Consider the following 19,811-nt stretch of genomic DNA (forward strand, 5'->3'; position numbering starts at 1 on the left):
AATCCTGAGCAGAAACAAGAATAAGCACATTTCGGAGAAGGCTGGAGCTGCGTGCAGCAAACCCATAAATATTTAACTGTCATCCAGAAATATGACCAAACCCATGATCTCTTCTTTGTGCTTTCAGTGTTTCTGTTCCCATCTCTGACAACAAAGAAATAGCTTTTGCTGTCAGATGATCTAAGAGGCTCTTTAAAGTTGCAATGAGTCTTCCAGGCTGCTTCCCAGCCACAGCAGGAAAACAGAAACTGCAGAAAGAATCCCCACGTACTCCACAACCTCCTCTCCTCACACGCAGGGTCCTTCCCGAGGCAAGGATGTGCTCAGCCGTTATCGCTGCGAGGCAACAGCAAACCCCTCCCAGGAAGATGCTGCATCTCCCAGCACCTCCAGAGCCACTGGAAATTCCAGAACTTCTCCCTTCCAGCCCCACTGAGCACATCGGGGCCACAAAGGCAGCTTCTCTCACTCCAGCACAGCTCGTGTCTGATGTGATTCACCAAGTCATGCCCCCGATTTAGGCAACATCGCTCTCAAACTCTCTCCTCTCCCCACTGCCATGAATCCCAATAAATTAACACAATATTCCTAGGGGGATCCAGATTAACACAATGTTCCCTGCACATCTTCCCTCCCACTGTGCACACTCTCTTCAGATGGCTAAGGAATTTAGTATTTACAGAATTTAGCACAGGATCTCCTTGACATAATTCTTCTCCATATTCCAAACCAGTCATTCATCTGAATAATGTATGGGAAATTCCCATGTTTTTTCCTATTTCTGGAAGCTTTCTTCAGCTTGCAATTTGCAGGAGACTGTTCTTGCCTTGTAGGTTCTCATTTGAATGAACTCATGAAAGAGGATATATTTAATTAATGTTAATAATTTTTTTTATTTGACTAATAAGTGAAAGGATGCTATAGGAAAGAAAAGATTCTATAGGAAATGTGGAGGCACCATAGGAAGATCCCAGGCAGAAAAAAGGCTGGAATAAAGGTGGCTAATCAAGGAAGACATGACTGTATTTCAGGCAGTTTGCAGTGGATCTCACCTCCCATTGCTCCCCTTCTGGACAGGGAAAGGGATATCTTTAAACACAGAAGAGAGAGTGAGACATTAACTCCCAGCCTTTGTGCCCATCATGCACAGCACTAATGGCAAAGCACATTAGCTCAAGAGCTCTTTAAAGCTGCTCTTTTCTGGAATAATGAGCAATGGGCCCTATTTAAATGTGAGCTATCAAATTTTAGGAAGAATGAAAAACTGTAACGGTTCATTCCTCCCCAGGCTATGCCTTCATCTTTGTGCCAGCTCTGGTAGACATCACTGTAGTCCTTCCTGCTTCTAAAGGTTAGGGGTTCTTTACTTACAAATACCAATGACTGCCTGAACTCCTGGCTCCAGGAAAATCAATGACAGACTCCAGCAGGACTCAGCTGGGGCCAGGATGTCACCTTCTCCCTTCTGCCTCCTGAGGGCACAGCCATGCAGCTATTCTGTGCTGCAGCTATAGATGATTTTCTAAAAATGCACAGAGGTGAGGTCCCAGGACAAATGTTTCACCCACAGACAAGTCATATCCACGTGGAATCATCAGCCAGATGATGTGCTCTTACCAAAGCTGTTGATACTTTATCAGGCTGCACAGCAAACTCAGGGTGCCAGACATGCAAGATCAGACCCTTTGCACCAACTCAGATAAAGTCAAGACATGAGCAAGATTTGGAAAGCAAAGGGCAGGATAAATTTGTCCTTTTGAAACTCGTGCTTTCCACCTTTAGCCTGGATTTCAAACAGCCAAGCTGCTGGACTCCTGTCATGCTGCAGGCCTCATCCTGCTGGTCTGGGTTGGGAAGCAGATGTGGAAGAGCTGTTCTGGATGTTTTATCCCTCCCTAATGCCCAGTTCAGCTGCACAGCAATCAACTCTTTCAAGCCTTGGAGGAGGAGAGCACAGCCCTGATCCAACAGTAAAACAGAGCTCACAGCAATCTGTGGATCAGGTCTCAGAGCTGGGCAAACTGTGCTGCACTCCAGGAAGCTCGGGCTGGAAAACAAAACATGGCTTGGCCCAGCTTAGGTGCTGTTCAGAGCTGCTTCTCACAGCAGGAAAGGACAAACAGAGAACACATGGGGCAATAACCCCAAATCAAACCAGCATAATTGCCCCCCCCAGACACTGAACCAGAGCACATCCCAGTTATTAGAGTTTGGGATGTGTGAAAGGCAATGTCCCCACAGCCACAGGCTGAAGAGAGTTGGGTGAAAAGCTGAGGTAGTAGTAAGTAACAGCTCCCTAAGCGTGACTCCCTTAGCATGGAAGTCAAATGAAGTTATAGTAAAAGACAGTGGAAGATGCTGAAGGCACCAAGGCTGTGCTGCCTGCCAATGAAATAATGTCACAGCACTCAAACTCTAAAGCTCAGAGTGTTCTCATTGAGCTCATGCTGAAACACAGATTCACAGACCTGAAGGATCTTCTGGAATTGCCTCCCACTCCCTCTTCAGAGGCTGCACACAGAGCTCAGGTAACCACATCTCTAAATCAGGTCCTTTAAGTGCAACAAGTGTTGCATCCAGGCTCCGCTTTTCCATGGCATCCATGGGGATTTGGATTTCATCACCAACGTACAGCTCTTCTTGACTACATGGTTCTTTCAGTATTTGAAATAAAACTTGCAACTTTCAAAGCCTGTGTTTGTGAGGCTCCTCTGCTAACACAGTTAATGTCAACTCCAGCAGGGGAAACCCAGAAGTCTGAAATACCACAGGAAAGAACTGCTCTACTTTCTGCCAGCCTCCTCCCATCCATCAGCCTTCCTGTTTGGTCAGTCTGTGCTGGCTGATGGTTTTGGTAGAACTGAGTGACAGTATCAGCTCCCTGGACCCAGTCCTGGAATTCTTAGCTATGCTTAGCCAGAAAAAAAAAAATTAATTAAAAAAAAGGGAGCTTTGCTTAAGTGAAAAGCAAGGAGGGAACTTTGTGTAGACCTGCCCTTAATCATTACTATTGTCTTAAAATAGAACACACAACCCTCATGTCAAAGAAGGGAATCTACTAAAGGAGCAGCATGTAGGGAACTGATCACCTGGAGGTGCAACAAAATGGATTTTCTGGAACTAAAAGTAAAAAATCTCATCACTTGAGAAAAAAGGGGGAACCTCCATCCCTAAAAACCTCACTGGCCCATACAGCACTGCCATGCCCTCACTGCTCTGTCCTGGCAGGCACCCACACAGGTTGGGAGTTCAAGGAGATGCTCTGGATGGTGAGCAAATATCCCAGTGTCTGGAACAACTGAGGGAGAGGAAGAGAAGTTCAGTATGGAACCAACAGGCAGAGGAAAAGCAGCATCAACACTACATATATTGCCTGTATCCCTAAGGTTGATGCATCCTAAGGCTTAACAGCAGAAAGGACTTTTATTTTATGCTAATATGAAGGAATCCTCTTTTTGCTGACAAGGGACCTTGCATTAATAACTTCCACAGGGATGTTGTCACTCCTAACCTAACCTGGGGTATAATGACTGCATTGTTCCATCAGCCTGGCATGATTTCTGTCTTTAATCTACCTGGAGCAAAAGGAGGTACTTACTGAATGCTTCTCCACATGGGAGCAGGTTCTTTGGTCTGCTTATTTTGTATACACTGCCTCAAAACAAACATAAATATATAAAAAGCAAAGCATGGATCACTGGCTTTGCACCAAACCTTCAAACCAATGAAGTTAAAAGAATATGATATTGAATTTTCTATGCAGCACTTTTTGGTTGTATTTTAATGACACTTGGGAACATTCTCAGTTGGTACCACTTTGTAAAGCTTCAGGGCACACATCAGTGGTAGCTGCTGCCTGCTGTGAGTGTGGCTCATTGAGCCCTGCTTTGAAAATCAACTTTTCTGCTTTAACAGCTATAAAAAAAGGGCTGCCCCTGGAAGTGTTTAAGCCCAGGTTGGACGGGGCTTGGAGCAACCTGGGCTAGTGGAAGGTGTCCCTGCCCATGGCAGGGGGTGGAACAAGATGAGCTGTAAGGTTCCTTCCAAGCCAGCCCATCCTGTGATTCCATGAAAAAGCCAGAACATGCAGTGGCCTCAGCCTAACTGAGGCCTGGGAACCTGGGTGGCACAGAGGACTTGAACTTGAGAAGTGAATGTGGCTTTTAAATTGGCTTCAGGTTTTCTGTGGCATCAAGGCAAAGATCCACCCCCAGAAAGTGTCTGCTATCTTGCTGTTCAACTCCTAATGACTTATAATTCCCCTAATAAGGGATTTGCATAAAAGCCCTGACTGTTTTAGATGATGCCTTGGTTTATGCCTTAAAAGCTACTGTAGATTTATCTTTTACGAGTCTGTCAGGCTGCTTTATGGCACTTGCTTCTGCTTGAAAGCCACAGTGACTGCAAATCAACAACACTAAGCCTCCTTTTCCTCCACAGAAAGTGGGATAAACCTTTAGGCAAATTGCTAAGTGCACTGTTAAGCCCCTAAGCTTTGCATTGATTCTCACAGAGTCACAGTAATCCTCAAATCTGGTTGAAATTGCAGAAAGGTTCTCCTGCCACCTTATTTTCAAAACTAAAAACTTCACTGTGTAACTAGAATTGCAGGTTTTGCCATTCCCTGGAATTGTGACTCAAGAGTTTTGTTGATTTAGAAATGTTGGGAAAAGACCACGATTGTGGTGAAGTCATGGGGAAAAAACAAGTAGAACGTTCCCTCAAAAGATACAGAAATCAGGCCATATTAAATTGGCTTTGAAAACCCACTCTAAATATTTACACTAAGGTAGGAAAGTTTGTAAAGGCCTAAAAGCAAGCTTGGATGCCCTTAAGGAATAAAGTCCCCCCCATAAGTATAATGAATTCTTGTAACATTTCATACACTTGAATATTTGTTACAGAGCACTTGCTAAGCTGAAAGAGGTGAAAAGTTAATTATTATTCTACTTATATACAGCAGAGAGTATTCTTGCAGACAACTCCAGGCAGGCAAGAGATTGGAAGCACTTGATTTTGAGGTGTGCTCCATCCCTGTAACTCACACACTTCCCTGGAAATCTACGGATACTAAAATCACAGAATCATAAAATATTCTGATATTAGAAGCATTTGTTTTCAAAGTCTGCTTAAATACTTTGCTAAAGTAAACAAGAATATCTGTTAACACTGAAAGAACAAGTTTTACTGGACCTGAGAAAACAACTACCAGAATTCCAAGCTTTTCTGTTCAGTACCTGAGGGTCGGGATTAACAGCAACAACGTTACTGAGCAGGACAGAGGGAATATCATGAAGAAGTGGGCACGGCTGGTTTTGGAAGCAACTGGCCAGTTCTGCCCTCCACCAAATAACATCTGGAAGCCATGTAGAGGCAAGAAATGCAGAAATCTTCTGGTAAAACACAGATGGTCCTCGTAGATCTTCTGTGTTCTGCAAAGAGTCAATGGTTAAAAATCAGTTGGTGGTTGCCTTAGGAGCTCTCTCTCTGTACCTTGCACCTGGAACAGCTCCTTCTTTGTCTGCAGCCATCCCAGACTCCAGTTCCACACAGCTGCACTTCAGATTCTGCAAACCAAATCCCTAACATAACACCCCACAGCCTCCCAAACCATCACACCCTGCTCATGACATCCATCAGCTCACAAATACTACTCCAAGGCAGATTACACCACACTTACAGAGGGAGAAAATGCCATAAACAGGACCATAAAACAGCCCAGTACAATGAAACATTTATTTTCAAAGGGTTTCATAGGGATATGAATGAATATATTAACATCCCATCCCTGGCCCAAGGCCAGCTTGGATGGGGCTTGGAGCAACCTGGTCAAGTGGAAGGTGTCCCTGACGATGGCAGGGGGTGAAACAAGATGGGCTTTAAGGTCTCTTCCAATCCAAACCATTCTATGATTTTTTTTAAGACTGAGACTAATATTAATACACTGACATTGAATACCCCACTGCTAAATTACAGTTTTCCATCATTTAACCTCCCCTCTAAGCCTCATTGTTCTTCAGGTTGGTTCTTAATTAGCAGAACTTTCAGAGAACAAAACTGATGACCTCAATGAGACCTAATTAGAAATAAACAGACAACAATTATGCAAAGTATCTTCTTTCCACCAGCTATTGAAAGGAAATGATGGTTCTGTCCTTCTCTGAGCTGGGGCAACCTCACCTCGAGTGCTGGGGGCCACAATATCAGAAGGATCTAAAGCTATGGGAGAGTGTCCAAAGGAGGGACACAAGGATAGGGAAGGGTCTGAGGAGTGGCTGAGAGCACTTGGTCTGCTCAGCTGGAGGAGACCCCATCAGGGCCTGCAGCTTCCTCAAGAGGGGCAGTGGAGGGACAGCTCCGATCTCTGCTCCCTGTGACCAGGGACAGGACCCTGGAGTTGTGTCAGGGCAGGGTCAGGCTGGACATTAGGAAAAGGTTCTTCCCCCAGAGGCTGGTTGGGCACTGAACAGGCTCCCCAGGGCAGTGGGCACAGCACCAAGGCTGCCAGAGCTCCAGGAGCATTTGGACTACATTCTCAGGCACATGGTGTGACTCCTGGGGATGGTCCTGTGCAGGGCCAGGACTTGGACTCATGGTCCTTGTGGGTCCCTTCCAGCTCAGAATATTTTATGGCTCTATGATTACTGCACACAGAAAGTGGAGCCCAAGGAAGAAAGGTCTGCAGAAAAGCCCCAAATCTAATGACTGTGAGCTGTTCTGAGCCACCAGAAGATGAAGTGACAGACAGGAGCCACAGAGCTCTGCACAGTGCCAGCGTGCCTAATTGGGAATGCCTGGAAGATTCTTAGAAAGCAGAGGCTTTACAAATCTAATTCCCATCAGACATGCTTGGAACTGCAGCTTGTCTATCAGCAAGCAGGGATTACAAGAGGTCTGTATTTAAGCATTTGTTCTGATAATAAGAAACCAAACCATGCAGGGATGTTCCAATCTGCCTCATTTTTATTAGCTGTTTGGGGAAGGGCAGAATAAAAATACCCCAAACTAAAACCCAAAAAACCAACGAAAATGGGAGGAAACAGAACTACTGGATATAGGAATAGATGTCATCCTAGTCAAATAAGCCAAAAGGCTTACTGATCTGCTGAGAACAGGAGCTTTTGCCTGAGAGACCACTATTATACTTCCTTTTATAACTGTGGATGGGGAAATAAAATGTGATAAATAATAGAAGATACACAGATGACAGTAAATAAGAAGTTGATGGCTCAGAGCCCCCTTTTGGGGGTTGAAAATGGACTCTGGCCTCTCCATGTTAAGAACATTAAAATATCAATTTGTCATAATATTAAACATTTACATATACTAGGTATGTCTCATTTGCATACATTCCTATAGCAAACAGATGCAACAAAAGCACCTGGAAAGCCAGTCATAGTTTGAAGGTAAGTCCTCATCAGTGGTTCTCTTTGTGCCCATAGCAGACAACTGGAACAAGAGCCAGTAAGTGCCCCAACAGAATTTTGTTATTCAACCATTAAGTCCCTCCACATTAACAGTACAGTGAGAGACTGAGGACTTAAGTGTAAGGAACAAAATCCACCCCATTTCTCTCCAACTGTAGCTGAAGCTGCCCAAGGGAAGGATTAGAAAGACAGGACCACTTGCTGTTATTTTTCTTGTCTCTGCTGTGGCTGACATTTGGACTTGTGTTGTTCCTACCAGCTTAGATCTCTGTTGGGGAAAGCAGCAGCTTTACAAATGCCTCAGGAAAGCAAAATTAACAAAAGTCAGTGGAACCACAAAGGTAGAGCCTCTAACAAGAGGAAACTGAGTTACACCCACAGTCCTGCTTGGGGGAACTGTCCCAATACCTGCAGGTCACAGCTGAGGTGACCACTGACAGGACCCAAGGGAATGGCCTGAAGTTGTGTCAGGGGAGGTTTAGCCTGGATACTAGAAAGGGGTTCTTCCCCCAAAGGGAGCTTGGGTTGGTGGTTGACCAGGGCTGACAGAGCTCAAGGAACATTTGGTTCTGTGCGGGGCCAAGGGTTGGACTCAATGATCCTTGTGGGTCCCTTCCAACTCACACATTCTATGATTCTGTGAGTTTTTTATGATGAGGGTGGGGAGGCCCTGGCACAGGTTGCCCAGAGAAGCTGTGGTTGCCCCATCCCTGGAAGTGTCCAAGGCCAGGTTGGACAGGGCTTGGAGCAACCTGGGGCTAGGGGAAGGTGTCCCTGCCCATGGCAGGGGGTGGAATGAGGTGGCCTCAAAAAGATCCCTTCCAACCTAAACATACCACGGTTGTATGACATGGACTGGAGGAACTGTACAGCTTGTTCCACTAACTTGTGATTCAACCCTCCCCAGCTCCAACCAAACACTCAGAGCAGCCTGAGTCCAAAAGTTCATTCAATTGTGTATCACTGCTCATATTTTGAATGTACACAGTGCTCAATAATTTTGCTGCTTTGCCCAACCCCTCACCTGAAACCAGCAGGGAGCAACCAGGCAAGCGGGCAGGAGGCAGGTCAGCCTCTGTTCCTCCATTTGCTTTGCTCCATAGAGGAAACATCTTCAATTCAGTTGCCTGAGACTGAAATCAGCATTAAACCTTTGTCCAGTCCAGCAGACTGCCTGCTCTCATCAGCCTCTGCCCATGGGCAGTTCTGTCCAAACACTAATGCTTATTGTTTTGGGGTATTTTTGGCAGTTGTTTTATTCATGACATTTTGGTGCCAGCATCAATCATTTACTTGCAGAAGTACTGGAGCCACAGCTGTCAAACTCCAGGCTTTATGATACATCATGGGAAATTCAACCTTTGCTGCTCACAGGCAAGGGAAGAACTCTTGCTGCAGCTGAGTATGGGAAGTTAATTGAGCTTTTAAAACTTGTTTACATCTTCTATTCCATTTAAACTTCACACAGTGTGTCCAGCAGGTATAATCCAGATACCTGGGGGTATATCTGTTAACGTGACTGGGGTGAAACAGGCAAAAATAGAGCAGAAATTCCACTGTTGGCTCACTAAAGCCACAAGTATTGCTTTGAGCCCCCTGAGAGGAACTCACCAGCCTCAGCAGAGCACAGGGCAGCACCTCAAAGGATACTCAGTGATAGGACAGTTGTTCAAGCAAGTGGCTCTCAGGAGATCTGGGGTACACACAGATTGTTGCTCCCCAGATATACCTGGGTACACTTTCCAGTAAGAGTCAGCTACACAGCATAGGTAGGACAGGTATTTATACCAGGCAAGAGTAGCAATAACACCTAAAAAACTGTCTCCAAAAAAGAAATAGGACCAAGATGCTCAGAATTCCAACCTGTATTGTATCAGCTCCATGAAAAGACAGAACCAACAACCCACAGCCCACAGCTGCTGTTATGTAGCTCTGCTGTGCTCAGGACACAGATTCATATCATGCCCTATATTCCATGTGCCACCTGCATGTGCTTGTGTGCAAGACCTTCCAGCTTGGTGTTTTATTGCACAGTACAGGCCCTGTTGTCTTCCAGACTTGAGGGAACAGAGTCTCAGGTGGTGCTTCCAGGCCCTGATTCCTGGGAGTCAAACAGCAAGACAATATTCCCTCTCCTATGCCACACTCTTCACATGGTTAAAGTACAAGAAGAAAAACCATTATATGTCCCAAAGATGTGTTTCCTCTGAAGCCAGTTAAATTTCTGCAGTGTGAGGTTACAGCTAATGAGCAATAGAGAAAAAATTATGCCATAGAGAGCTGGTTTCTTGTCTGCACGAAAACTAAATTCAGCAGCACTGAGGACAGCTTGGGTTGGCAATTAGCTGTAAGCAATCTTTCAGTCCCCACAGTACTGGGCTGGTCCCCCACTCCAATTTAGAGCAGCACTTATGCTGCTCTCTCCTGCCTTGCTGAAATTTGAGCTCAAACTGGCATATGCAGGGCTGGTGCTTAGTCAAGAACACTGGTACCTGCTAGGCTGTTGTGCACAACCAGCAGGTGTGAATGCTGCTACTCACTTGTGTCTCGTGGGTCCTGGGGCAGCTCTGGGCTGAAGACTCATCTGCTGGGATCAGACCAGCACAGAGGGCCAAGCCTTCCTCCCTCCAGGCCTGCTGCAGCCCCACCACCTCAAACGGAGCTTTGGGGCCATTGTTCCTTTTCAAGGGAGGCACCTGTAAATCCATTGGAACAGAATTTGACTTTTAGATGGACTGAAAAAAAAAAACCCTTTATCTTTTTCTGTTGCTTTTGAGTAGAGCCCCCCAACATACAACAATCCAGGGAGCACTCTAGCTTGATTAGTAGATTAGCTGTGGTTTAGCCAGTAGAAAAATCAGTAAAGGCCAAATTAAATAACATGTGCGTTTTTCACTATGTGACAGCAAAAATGCACATTATTTCCCTAGTCCAGCAAGGAGTGAGAACAGAGTCCCTGTCAGTGCTGCTCGGAACATTCCTGTCAGAGCAGCACCATGAGAGCCTTCATCAATGATAAGGAGACCAGTCCCAGTTCAAAAATCAATGCAAAGTGATGATATAATTCCAAGTAGCTAATGGAGGCTTCCCTAATAAGCCTTTCTTTTCCCCATTGGTGTTCACTAATAGCCCAAACCCCATCAATCCCCATCCACTGAATCCCCTTTCAGTTTGACTGAGGTGAGTTCTTTTGGATGGATTTTTTTGTGCACACGTGTGTGGGAGGCAAACATCTTATTTTCCACTATACACATCTGATTTAAACAAAACAGGTTAAGAAGTGACTTCTGCCAATCCCAAGATGAACCCTGGACATAACTGATTATTGTAAATACACAGAGACAGGGTTCCAGTAGGAGAGACCACTCCTTGGCTCTTCAGGCTGCTCAAAGTCAGAAGAAACATGATACACTTTAACATGCAGAATACACGAAAAACTTTATTATAGGTTAGAAAAAAGACAGGAGTGACACCTGAAACAGAGTATGGAGGCACTGGAGCACCTGCAAAACAGGTGAAAGAGGGCAGAAAGCCATGGGAAAGCCAGACATCAGCAAAGCCAGGAGAAGGGAAGAGCAGCCCTGAGAGGCAGAGATGCCTGAACCAGAACACACTCTGGATGAAGAGACAGGTAAGTTTGAGCTACAGGGCTGGAATTCCTTCCCAGGGTTCTGGTGGATAGGTGTTGTTCTCACACTTCATGCCACCATCACAGTCTGTAGATGGATTATCAGCTCTGCTATTTACTGCACATATAAGCCCAAACTATTTACAGTGAGATAAAGGCCTCTAGAAATATGTTCTCCACACAGTACCTGGGTGGATTTTCCAGGTCAGCTGGATCACTCAGAACACCAGTACCCAGCCCTTGAGTGCTCTGAGCACTGGTTTCACAGGGGAAATTCTGCAGCAGCTCTGCCACTGGGGAATGTTTTCACCTGGAGGATGCTCTCAGCTGGCACCAACCAGCACATCTCCAGTGAAATCAATAAAGATATGCTGATTTACACAAGCCAGGGAATGAGTGGAATTACACAGATTACCAGATAAGAATTTGGTCTAAAAAAGCCCCAACATTTTCAATTCTTCCAATGAAAGAAATACAGAATTTTCCATTACTATGCCACAGCTGTTTGAGAATCTGTGTGCAATAAATTGATGGATTTTACCCCCATTTGTCTTTGGCACAAAGTCCATCTCAACGTGTGACCCTACACTGAGCCCTGGAAGCTGAGATATCCTTTGAGGCTTGGAGAGAGCTACTACACCTCAGAGTTCTGGGTTTTTTAATGGGAATAACACAGGAGAAGCAAGCTCACACTGCAGCTGGTGATGAGCTAACCAGTCTCTGAATAGAAGATCCAGGCTCTGGGGCTGTTCCAGTGGTGATTTTCATTAGCACTGAACTAACACTAAAGAATGTTAGCAATGTTTTAATGGAAGCATGAACATCATTAACAATTAATTCTGTTTAAGTGGAGTTTAAGTGATTTAAAAGCCTGGTGCAGGCTGGCTGCTCAGGGTGAAATCTACCTTGACTGCATGGATCAGTATTGGTGTCCCAGGGAAAAGAACAAGGCCAGAATGCGGGGGGGGGGAGGGAAAATACACACTGCCTGTTTTCCTAGGGGTTGGATGAGGAAGGAGAGAGGAAGAGGTGGCTTTTTAGAGGAGAAAACCACATGAACCAAAGGACAATTCAGATGAAGTAGTCCCCCACTTGTTTACAGCCCTCTTGACTACCAGAAAGGATCTATTCTTATCTAGAATAAGTGGTTAGAAACAGGCACCTGTATCCATCAGCTTCTTTTGCCAAGGACAAAAGTCAAACACTTCCAGCAGCCGCTTTTAACAATTGTGAGTCTGGCCCAACAATTTTTTACTTCTTCATGAACTACAGACACAATGCAACTCCCACTGACTTCAGAGAGACTTTTATTTACTGACTCTAAGGTGAATTAGAACATAATTTCCCCGTTGTTCAGCCACTGTTTCATAGCTGTTGTAAAGAGAGGAGATTTCAAGAGTGATTATATATTCACTGGAGGTCAAAACACAGCCTTCATCACTCAGAACCTTTTGTGCCCTGGCACTGATTGTACTCACCAGAGAGAGCAGCCACGTCACGAGGGCCTGGTAGATGTTGGCTGCTCCCAGCACCTTGTCAGGCACCTGCCCATCACACTGATCTGTGGCCACTTGGCCACAGCTTGTCAGCCTAATGGTCAGCAGCAGCACCTCATTCTTCACACTCTGGGGGCCAGGCAATGTGTCAATAGCTGGCAAATAAGAGGCTTCCTGTCAAAAAAAAAAAAAGTATTGAAATGGAAGTAATTTGGATTACTGGAACTGTTTCATCATCGAGAATTAATTACATTTGCTGCCATCACAGGAGAGGCAATTAATATCCAAAGAGCATTTATCAAAGAGCCATAAAAGCCAGGTCATTCTATCAGTGACACCTCCTTGAGCACTTTGGTTTTTCTTGGACAGCTGTCACCTGGCTCTTCATTCAGTAACACACTGCTTGGTGAATGGAAGGTTCTGTGGTCACAGCTGGAAAAGTATGATTGAATTTACTCTGTATTCTTTAAGATTCAGTGTTTTGGCTTTTCTTTTTTTTTTTTTTTTAATCCCTGAAAAGCCTTCAAACAAGCCTGATAGTGTGAAAACTCGTGATTTTCTGCTTCACCTACCATTCCTCATTTCATAGATGATGTCCCATTTAAGTGAACTCACCTCCTTTCTTCACTTTAGTATTGATACTTGGTTATTTAGGATGCAAATTCCCACTCCTCTAAGAAATCTGTTCAAGAACCAACTTCAAGCTTGAATTGTAGACTTACAGTTTTTTGTCCTTCCAAAGATGCAGCAGCTACAGCTTGTTCTTCCCATCTATGTTCAATTTGTTGCCCCTGACATTTCTTTGGTAAATTAAGAAGCTAGTCTCTAAAATCACAAAGATTCTCCAGTCCACTGAAGAGTACTGCTCCTCAACATTTATGATTATAAAATCATGGAATGGTTTGAGTTGGAAGGGTCCTTAAAGCTCATCTCATTCCACCCCCCCCCACGGGCAGGGACAACTTCCCCTAGACCAGGTTGCTCCAGGCTCCATCCAGCCTGGTCTCATGTTTTCAGTTGCTTCCTGTAGCCCATAATGAGGATGTCTGCCCACTCCTTTACACTGAATTAGCCTTAATTTGATTTACCTGAATTTACTTTGAAAGCAAAGTAAGCTAAATCCAATTAAAGCCACTTTAATTCTGAATTAAAACGTCCACAAAGGTGTATAATGACTAATCCACTTCACAAGTTAATGGAGCTTGACTTGTGTGTTGGTCCTCAAATCAGACAGCTGCTTAAAATAGTTCAAAACCCAAAAAACTAATAAAAATCCCCAAGCAGATCTACTGTGTCACCCAGTGTTTTGCTGCCAAAACATCTGCCACAGGCCCAGCACTGCCTACAAGTACCAAATAAAAACTGCAATTAGTAATAAAGGAAAAACAGTCACACCAAAGTGTCTGATGCTGCAGAGTAACATTACTAATGCTACTATTCCTGGGGAGCCAGCAGAATTCCTCAGGGCTTTCACCCTACTTCATCTGAGGAAGAGGAACCTGGAGATCATCAAGAAAAGATGACCTTCTCTACTCTATATATTGGAGAATTGATTCTTTTTTCATCTCTCAAGGGTGTGGGGATAAATAAGAGGAGATAACTCAAGAGCTAATGCTAAAAACACTGTCTACTACTAATTTTCCAGCAGGAAATTTCCAATTATTCCAGATTTGCTTAGCTCAGCAGCAAGGGAGGGCTCAGTAGGTTTTCTGACAAAGATCAGGTAAGAAATTTAGTTATTGAGGTTCCTTCTGAGTGAGGTACTGAGCAAGGTTGGTCCTTCCCTCTTCTCCCTCTGCCAGTCTCCTCACCCCAACAAGAATCTAGGTGTAGAACTCAACCAATACCAGAAATATTAAGTCTAATGAACAAAAAAAAGGGAACTAATCCTGTTTAATTCTGGGCACAAATTGCTGAAGTAAGATTCAGTGCTTTCTGGGTTTATCTTCCCACAGCACTGCCCAATTTACCCAGTTTACCTATGAAGAGAGTTTCATTTGCCTACTTGTTCCACTGGCTTTTATTTGTGACAGTATTAGGCTATAAAAAGATGAAAATTACTCAAATGCTGGGATATTTTTTGCTTCTCTGGCTGGAATTGTGCTGTCAATCAGAGACAGGCAGCTGACTGTAGTGAAGGGCCAACGATTACCAGAGAGTAAATAAGATAAAATTTCCTTTTTCCACACACTTGGTGTTTTATTTTGCAATTATAGTTTATGGTGTTAAAAGTTGCAGCTCTTCAGCTCAGTTTTCCAACCACTCTCAGCTCTGGCTTTTTTTTTTTTCCACCCTGCTATAACAGTGCAAGTAGGAGCAGTAACTACACCAAGCAGGGGAGGAGGAACCTCTTCAAATCCACGTGGAAATGAAATGATGAAAAAGGAATTGCAAGATAACTTGAGGGTAATCACACACTTCAGCCTTCAGCTACAGTGGCATTGAACTTACACACATAGAGGCACAATGGCCTCAGGCTGAAGGAGGTCAGGGGGAGATTAAGTATTAGGAAGAAACTGAGGGTGGTGAGGCCCTGGAATGGATTTCTCTGGGAAGCTGTGGCTGCCCCATCCCTGGAAGTGTCCAAGGTCAGGTTGGATGGGGCTTGGAGCAACCTGGGCTAGTGGAAGGTGTCCCTGCCCATGGCAGGGGGTAGAATGAGATGAGCTTTAAGGTCCCTTCTGACCCCAACCAGTCTGCAATAGCCCCAAAGGAAACTACTATTCAGAAAAACCCAAAATGTGAAGACCCCTGTACAGACAATCATTTTTTTTTAAGTGGCATTTTATCTCCATATTATTTTTAAAACAAAACCCAGAGATCTACAATCACAGCAAGCCAAAACTTAGTGGACACAAGTTTTTCAGCCAGACAAACATCATTTTGTTTCTAATAAAGTAGCTCAAATTGGTTAAATGATGCCTTTGTTGATGTTTTTTCAAAAAGAATAGGGGCATTGCCTTTGGACAAAGAGTTCCTAAGAAGGGAAAATATTATCAAAGCTGTGAGAGGCTGGAATGACTGAGGAGCAGCTCAGGAGCCAGGGGAACTTGGTGACAACTTCACAAAGAGTTCCCACAAGAACCAACTCACCCAGTCTGAGGGCTTGCCCCAGTGGCAGGAGAGGTCTAGAAGAAGCCAATTTTTTTTTACTTTAACAGGTATAGTTTCTCCTTTTCAGGTGAAGAAAACTTGCATATTCCCCTTCCAGCTCCTTTTCCAACACTAAGTGATGCTAACACAGAAGCCAGGCATCGTATCCCATAAAATACACTCCCTACTACATCGAGCAGAGTCTGCAGCAGAAAGACCTACATCCAAACATCCACCACATGGAAAATGGAGATAAGTTATACTCACACAGTCTCCTCCTCCTTCATCAGAGGGGGGTGAGTGAGGGGGAAGGGGAGGAATAGGAATACTCTTACTCTCATTGGCTGGAGACTTAATCAAAATAATTGTTTTCAGCCATCTCTAAATTTATCCTTCTGTGTCATCTGCACCCTCGCCTGGATCCCAAATTTAAGAGGCAATCCTTGATGAATGGCAAATCACTGCCTGCAGGATCTTTTGCCAAAGGATGCATCTGCTGGAGGTTTGTAAATGTGAGCTGATTTCTAAGCACTGTAGCAGCTCGAGCTAATTTCTCTAATGAACATTCCACACTCATTCTCCAGCTGCAGCAGCTTTGGCATTGCACGTTCCTGCTTTGTTATGGGCAGAGCTGGTAATATAAGACACAACCATGTTGATGCTGTTCTTATATACCTATTTTTCCTGCAGGATTTTTAGGACACATTTAACAAATCTGGCCACCTAAGGCAAAGCAGATATCGCTCTTCCATGGCTTCTAAAAATTCTCGCATTAGATGAAGACATATTGGAAATGTCAAGTGTTTGTTCATTTTCATTCTGTGGGGAAGGAGAAATGATGACAATGCCATCTGTTAGATTATTTGAAATTCCACATTAAAGCATGGAATAAACCCTGAAACCAATCAGAGAACTGCTTTATCATTGCAAAGTGGAAGCAATGGGTAAGAACAGCAGAGTATCTGCATTTCCTGCATGCAACTGGCAGAACACACTAATTAGGAAGGTAACTTTTAATGACAAAGAAGAGAGTACAATTGATGTTAATGGTCTGAATAGTCTTTCTGTAAATGCGTTTTTGTACTGAATTTGCTCTCTATAGCACCACTGGCTTTCTGAGTATCAGACATGCTGAGGTCGTGGATCTGAAAAACACCACATTGGCAAGATGTTATGGAAATTTCTGATGTGAACTGTGCCTCAGATTGCTCAAATGGAGGAGTTCTGATCCTCCAAAGCAAATAACTCTGCCCAAGTAGGATTGCAGGAATTCAAAGAGCTGCGTAATGGAGCATTATTTGCTCTGATCTCTCTAGTTTTCAATTCAGGGCATTACAGATCATGTGAGTTGAAGTTAAAAACAAAATAATAGAGAAAATTTCTTGGCTGAAAGTTATCTTTTTGTTCTGGGCAATTATTCTTAGTCTTGGGCATGAAGAATAAAACTTCTCCTGGTTCAGAAGCCACTTCTCCATCTCTGGCAGCTCGAGTGTGCTAAACCAGAGAGTGTCTCTGCTGGAGCACAAAGAGGGCAAGTGACAAAGAGAAACACTGGCGTGTCACCAGAAATTCCTGAGCTCAGGAGTGCAGTGAGACATGGAAGGAGCTGAGCTCTGCCTGCCACAGGAACCAAGGACAGCAGAATCCACTGGGCACACCTTTCCTGTTGCTGCCAGCTGAGCATGGGCAACCCTGAAGTGGTTTTATTGCCACCACAACACTGCAACAAAAATCCCTCTTCATCCTCTCTGTAAACCCTCTCAGCACAACCAAAGGCAACAGGGAGATGTGAATTCCACTGTGCCACACAAGGGAATTCTGAGCTGCTTCCCTGGAGTTAACAACTCATCTGTGCTATCAAAGATATGGATAAACCCTCTTCCATGAGAGGTCAGGATCTGGCCCATACTATGGATCAGGATCACACAGGTACAGAGTATTTTTGGCTGAAACTCAACAAGTTTGAATTCAGCTAAAAACCCCTCAAATAACTGGTAACAAACAGCTTTTTTTTTTTTACATACAATTTCTTCTTTATTTTTTAGAGGTGTAAAGATTTCCTGACAAAGGCTCAACTCAGGTAAACAAAGGCCTGAAAACTGCACTAAAATTTAAATCAAAGTAGCACTGAACACTGTTTGCTTTCTGAGACACAATCATTAAAAATGAGAAGTGCCTTTTCCATGATTGGTGTTTACACTCCAGTAATACTTGGAGAGGCTCAGAAGAATTCACAGCCTCATTGTGCCAGTGTTCTGAGCACATGTAACAAAAAGTTCCTCCTCTAATGAGTTTATACTCCTGGTTAATGAGAAGCAGCTGAAATGAGTAAAGGACGTTTAATTACTTGCACATTTCATGTGAGCACACGATCCTGATTCCCAGTCTTGTGCTCAGCTCTGGCATGAAGTATTTCTCTGTGGAACTGCAAAGTGAGGATAATATTCCCTTATCCTAGTCCCTTGTCCAGCTGGATTAATTACCAAAGCCTGTAAAGCACACTGAAGAGGAGGAGTGTAAGATTATCAACAAACTTTCAAAAGTCATATCCGTTCTCTTTCTTTACACTCCTGAAACAGTGTCACAGCCTCTAAAACCCAAACAGCAATATCCTGTCTGCATCTTCCACAATGTTGTTCTTCAAATGATTCCAAACTGCCTCCCAAATAAAATATGCCACAATTTCTAGCAGAGAAGGGAATTGTCCATGGTCACTCAGAAATGCTGTGACAGAGCATGGAATTGGTCCTCAGCCATCCGAAATCTAGGCTGGGATTTGGCACATGCTCCAAGCTGGCTTGAAATCCAACTGAAATGGCTCTGGTTTGGTACTCCAGGAGATTCCCTGTTCCCTGCCCATGGCAGAGGGTTGGAATGAGGTGATCTCTAATGTCCTCTCCAACCCAAACCATTCTGTGATTGGTTCTATGACCCAACATACACTTACCAACTTGGGAAATACCTCATTTTTTTTGCAGTCTTCCCATTTATTTATCTTTTCATGTATTTCCCCTGATACTCTATGGAAATCCCCACAGAAATAAAGGAAATAAAGGAAAATCAGGGGTGTGGAGAAGGAAATTATGTTCAGCTGCTTTATCAGGAAGTGACAGCAGAGCTAAAGTGCCTTGTTTTTCAGCCTGTCAGCTTCCAGTTTAAATGGACTGTGTCCAGTTTGTCCCAGGCTCTGTGAGCTTCCCTCCAGCTACAAAAATACCCTTCAGGTAACCCCTCAGACCTGTGAATTTAGGGTTTGTGATCCTGAGAAGTGCTAAGTGCTTACAGTGTCCCCTAAAGCCTGTGGGAACTGCAGGTTGGCACAAGAGCTGGACTGAGCTCAGTGTTTGCAAAAGAAAAGTAACTGCATGATTCTTCCACTTCATAACCTCAGATAAAGCCCTGAATTCCATTCCCTGCCACTGAGAATAATGCTCTGTAATGAGTATTTGGGTAATAATGTGTTTACAAGTTGTGACCAAGCTTACCCCCCAGTGTGCTAAGATTTGGAACACGAGCCCATCTTAAGTCAATGCTAAACAAGAAGGCATGAGGAAAAGCAGGAATCCAGTTCAAATTATACAGGTTCTTTAACAGCAGTGTGGTGTGTCAGGCAAGTCTGTACATACCCTTTGAGAAACAGAGGGGCAGGATCAGCCTCCTTTCATCTACAAATAGCATCAATGATCACAGCCCTGAGGTAAGGCCAGGAGTTGTGAATTCTATTTTGATTCCAAGAGAGAGATTCATGGCAGAAAGTATTTCTCTGTATAATTACAGTGACTGGCACTTGTTCATACACATTGCAAACTCAGGGCAGCTACTCCTTCTGCCAACAAACACAGGGCCTGTCAAAGAGCAAGACCTGGTAAGACAAAAAGCACAGAAATGGTTTTGCATTCTCCTGCCTACTTCTAAATCAGGATTAGAATTTAGCCCATGGATGTTTTACATTATTGTCTTCTCTTCAAGTTTAATCTGAACATCCTCCTAATGTGAAAGGAGGAGTATTCAGGACCTCTACTGGCAGCAAGTTCATGCATGTAATCCTGGAAACTAAATTCTTTATACTTGTATTAACCTTTCCCTTAAGCAACAGCAGCCAATGTTCCCATCTGTCAAGATCATGCATAAGTATATTGAAGAATAAGCCTAAACTAATTTTAATCA

General features: G+C 44.0%; 1 protein-coding gene across 7 annotated transcripts in view; it reads right to left on the minus strand.

Moving 5' to 3' along the window:
* CUNH16orf71 (chromosome unknown C16orf71 homolog) overlaps positions 1–19,811 on the minus strand; it is a 92,808-nt gene that overhangs the window by 49,853 nt on the left and 23,144 nt on the right. For all 7 annotated transcript variants that reach the window (XM_017809062.1, XM_017809055.1, XM_017809056.1 and 4 more), the window contains 3 exons: positions 12,534–12,725; positions 9,968–10,123; positions 5,238–5,432 (listed from right to left, as the gene is read on the minus strand). In XM_017809062.1, coding sequence (XP_017664551.1) covers positions 5,238–5,432; positions 9,968–10,123; positions 12,534–12,725 — 543 coding nt within the window. The remainder of the gene's footprint in view (positions 1–5,237; positions 5,433–9,967; positions 10,124–12,533; positions 12,726–19,811) is intronic.

The sequence above is a fragment of the Lepidothrix coronata genome, unplaced genomic scaffold (assembly GCF_001604755.1).
Source record: "Lepidothrix coronata isolate B3197 unplaced genomic scaffold, Lepidothrix_coronata-1.0 Scaffold24, whole genome shotgun sequence".
Lineage (NCBI taxonomy): Eukaryota > Metazoa > Chordata > Aves > Passeriformes > Pipridae > Lepidothrix > Lepidothrix coronata.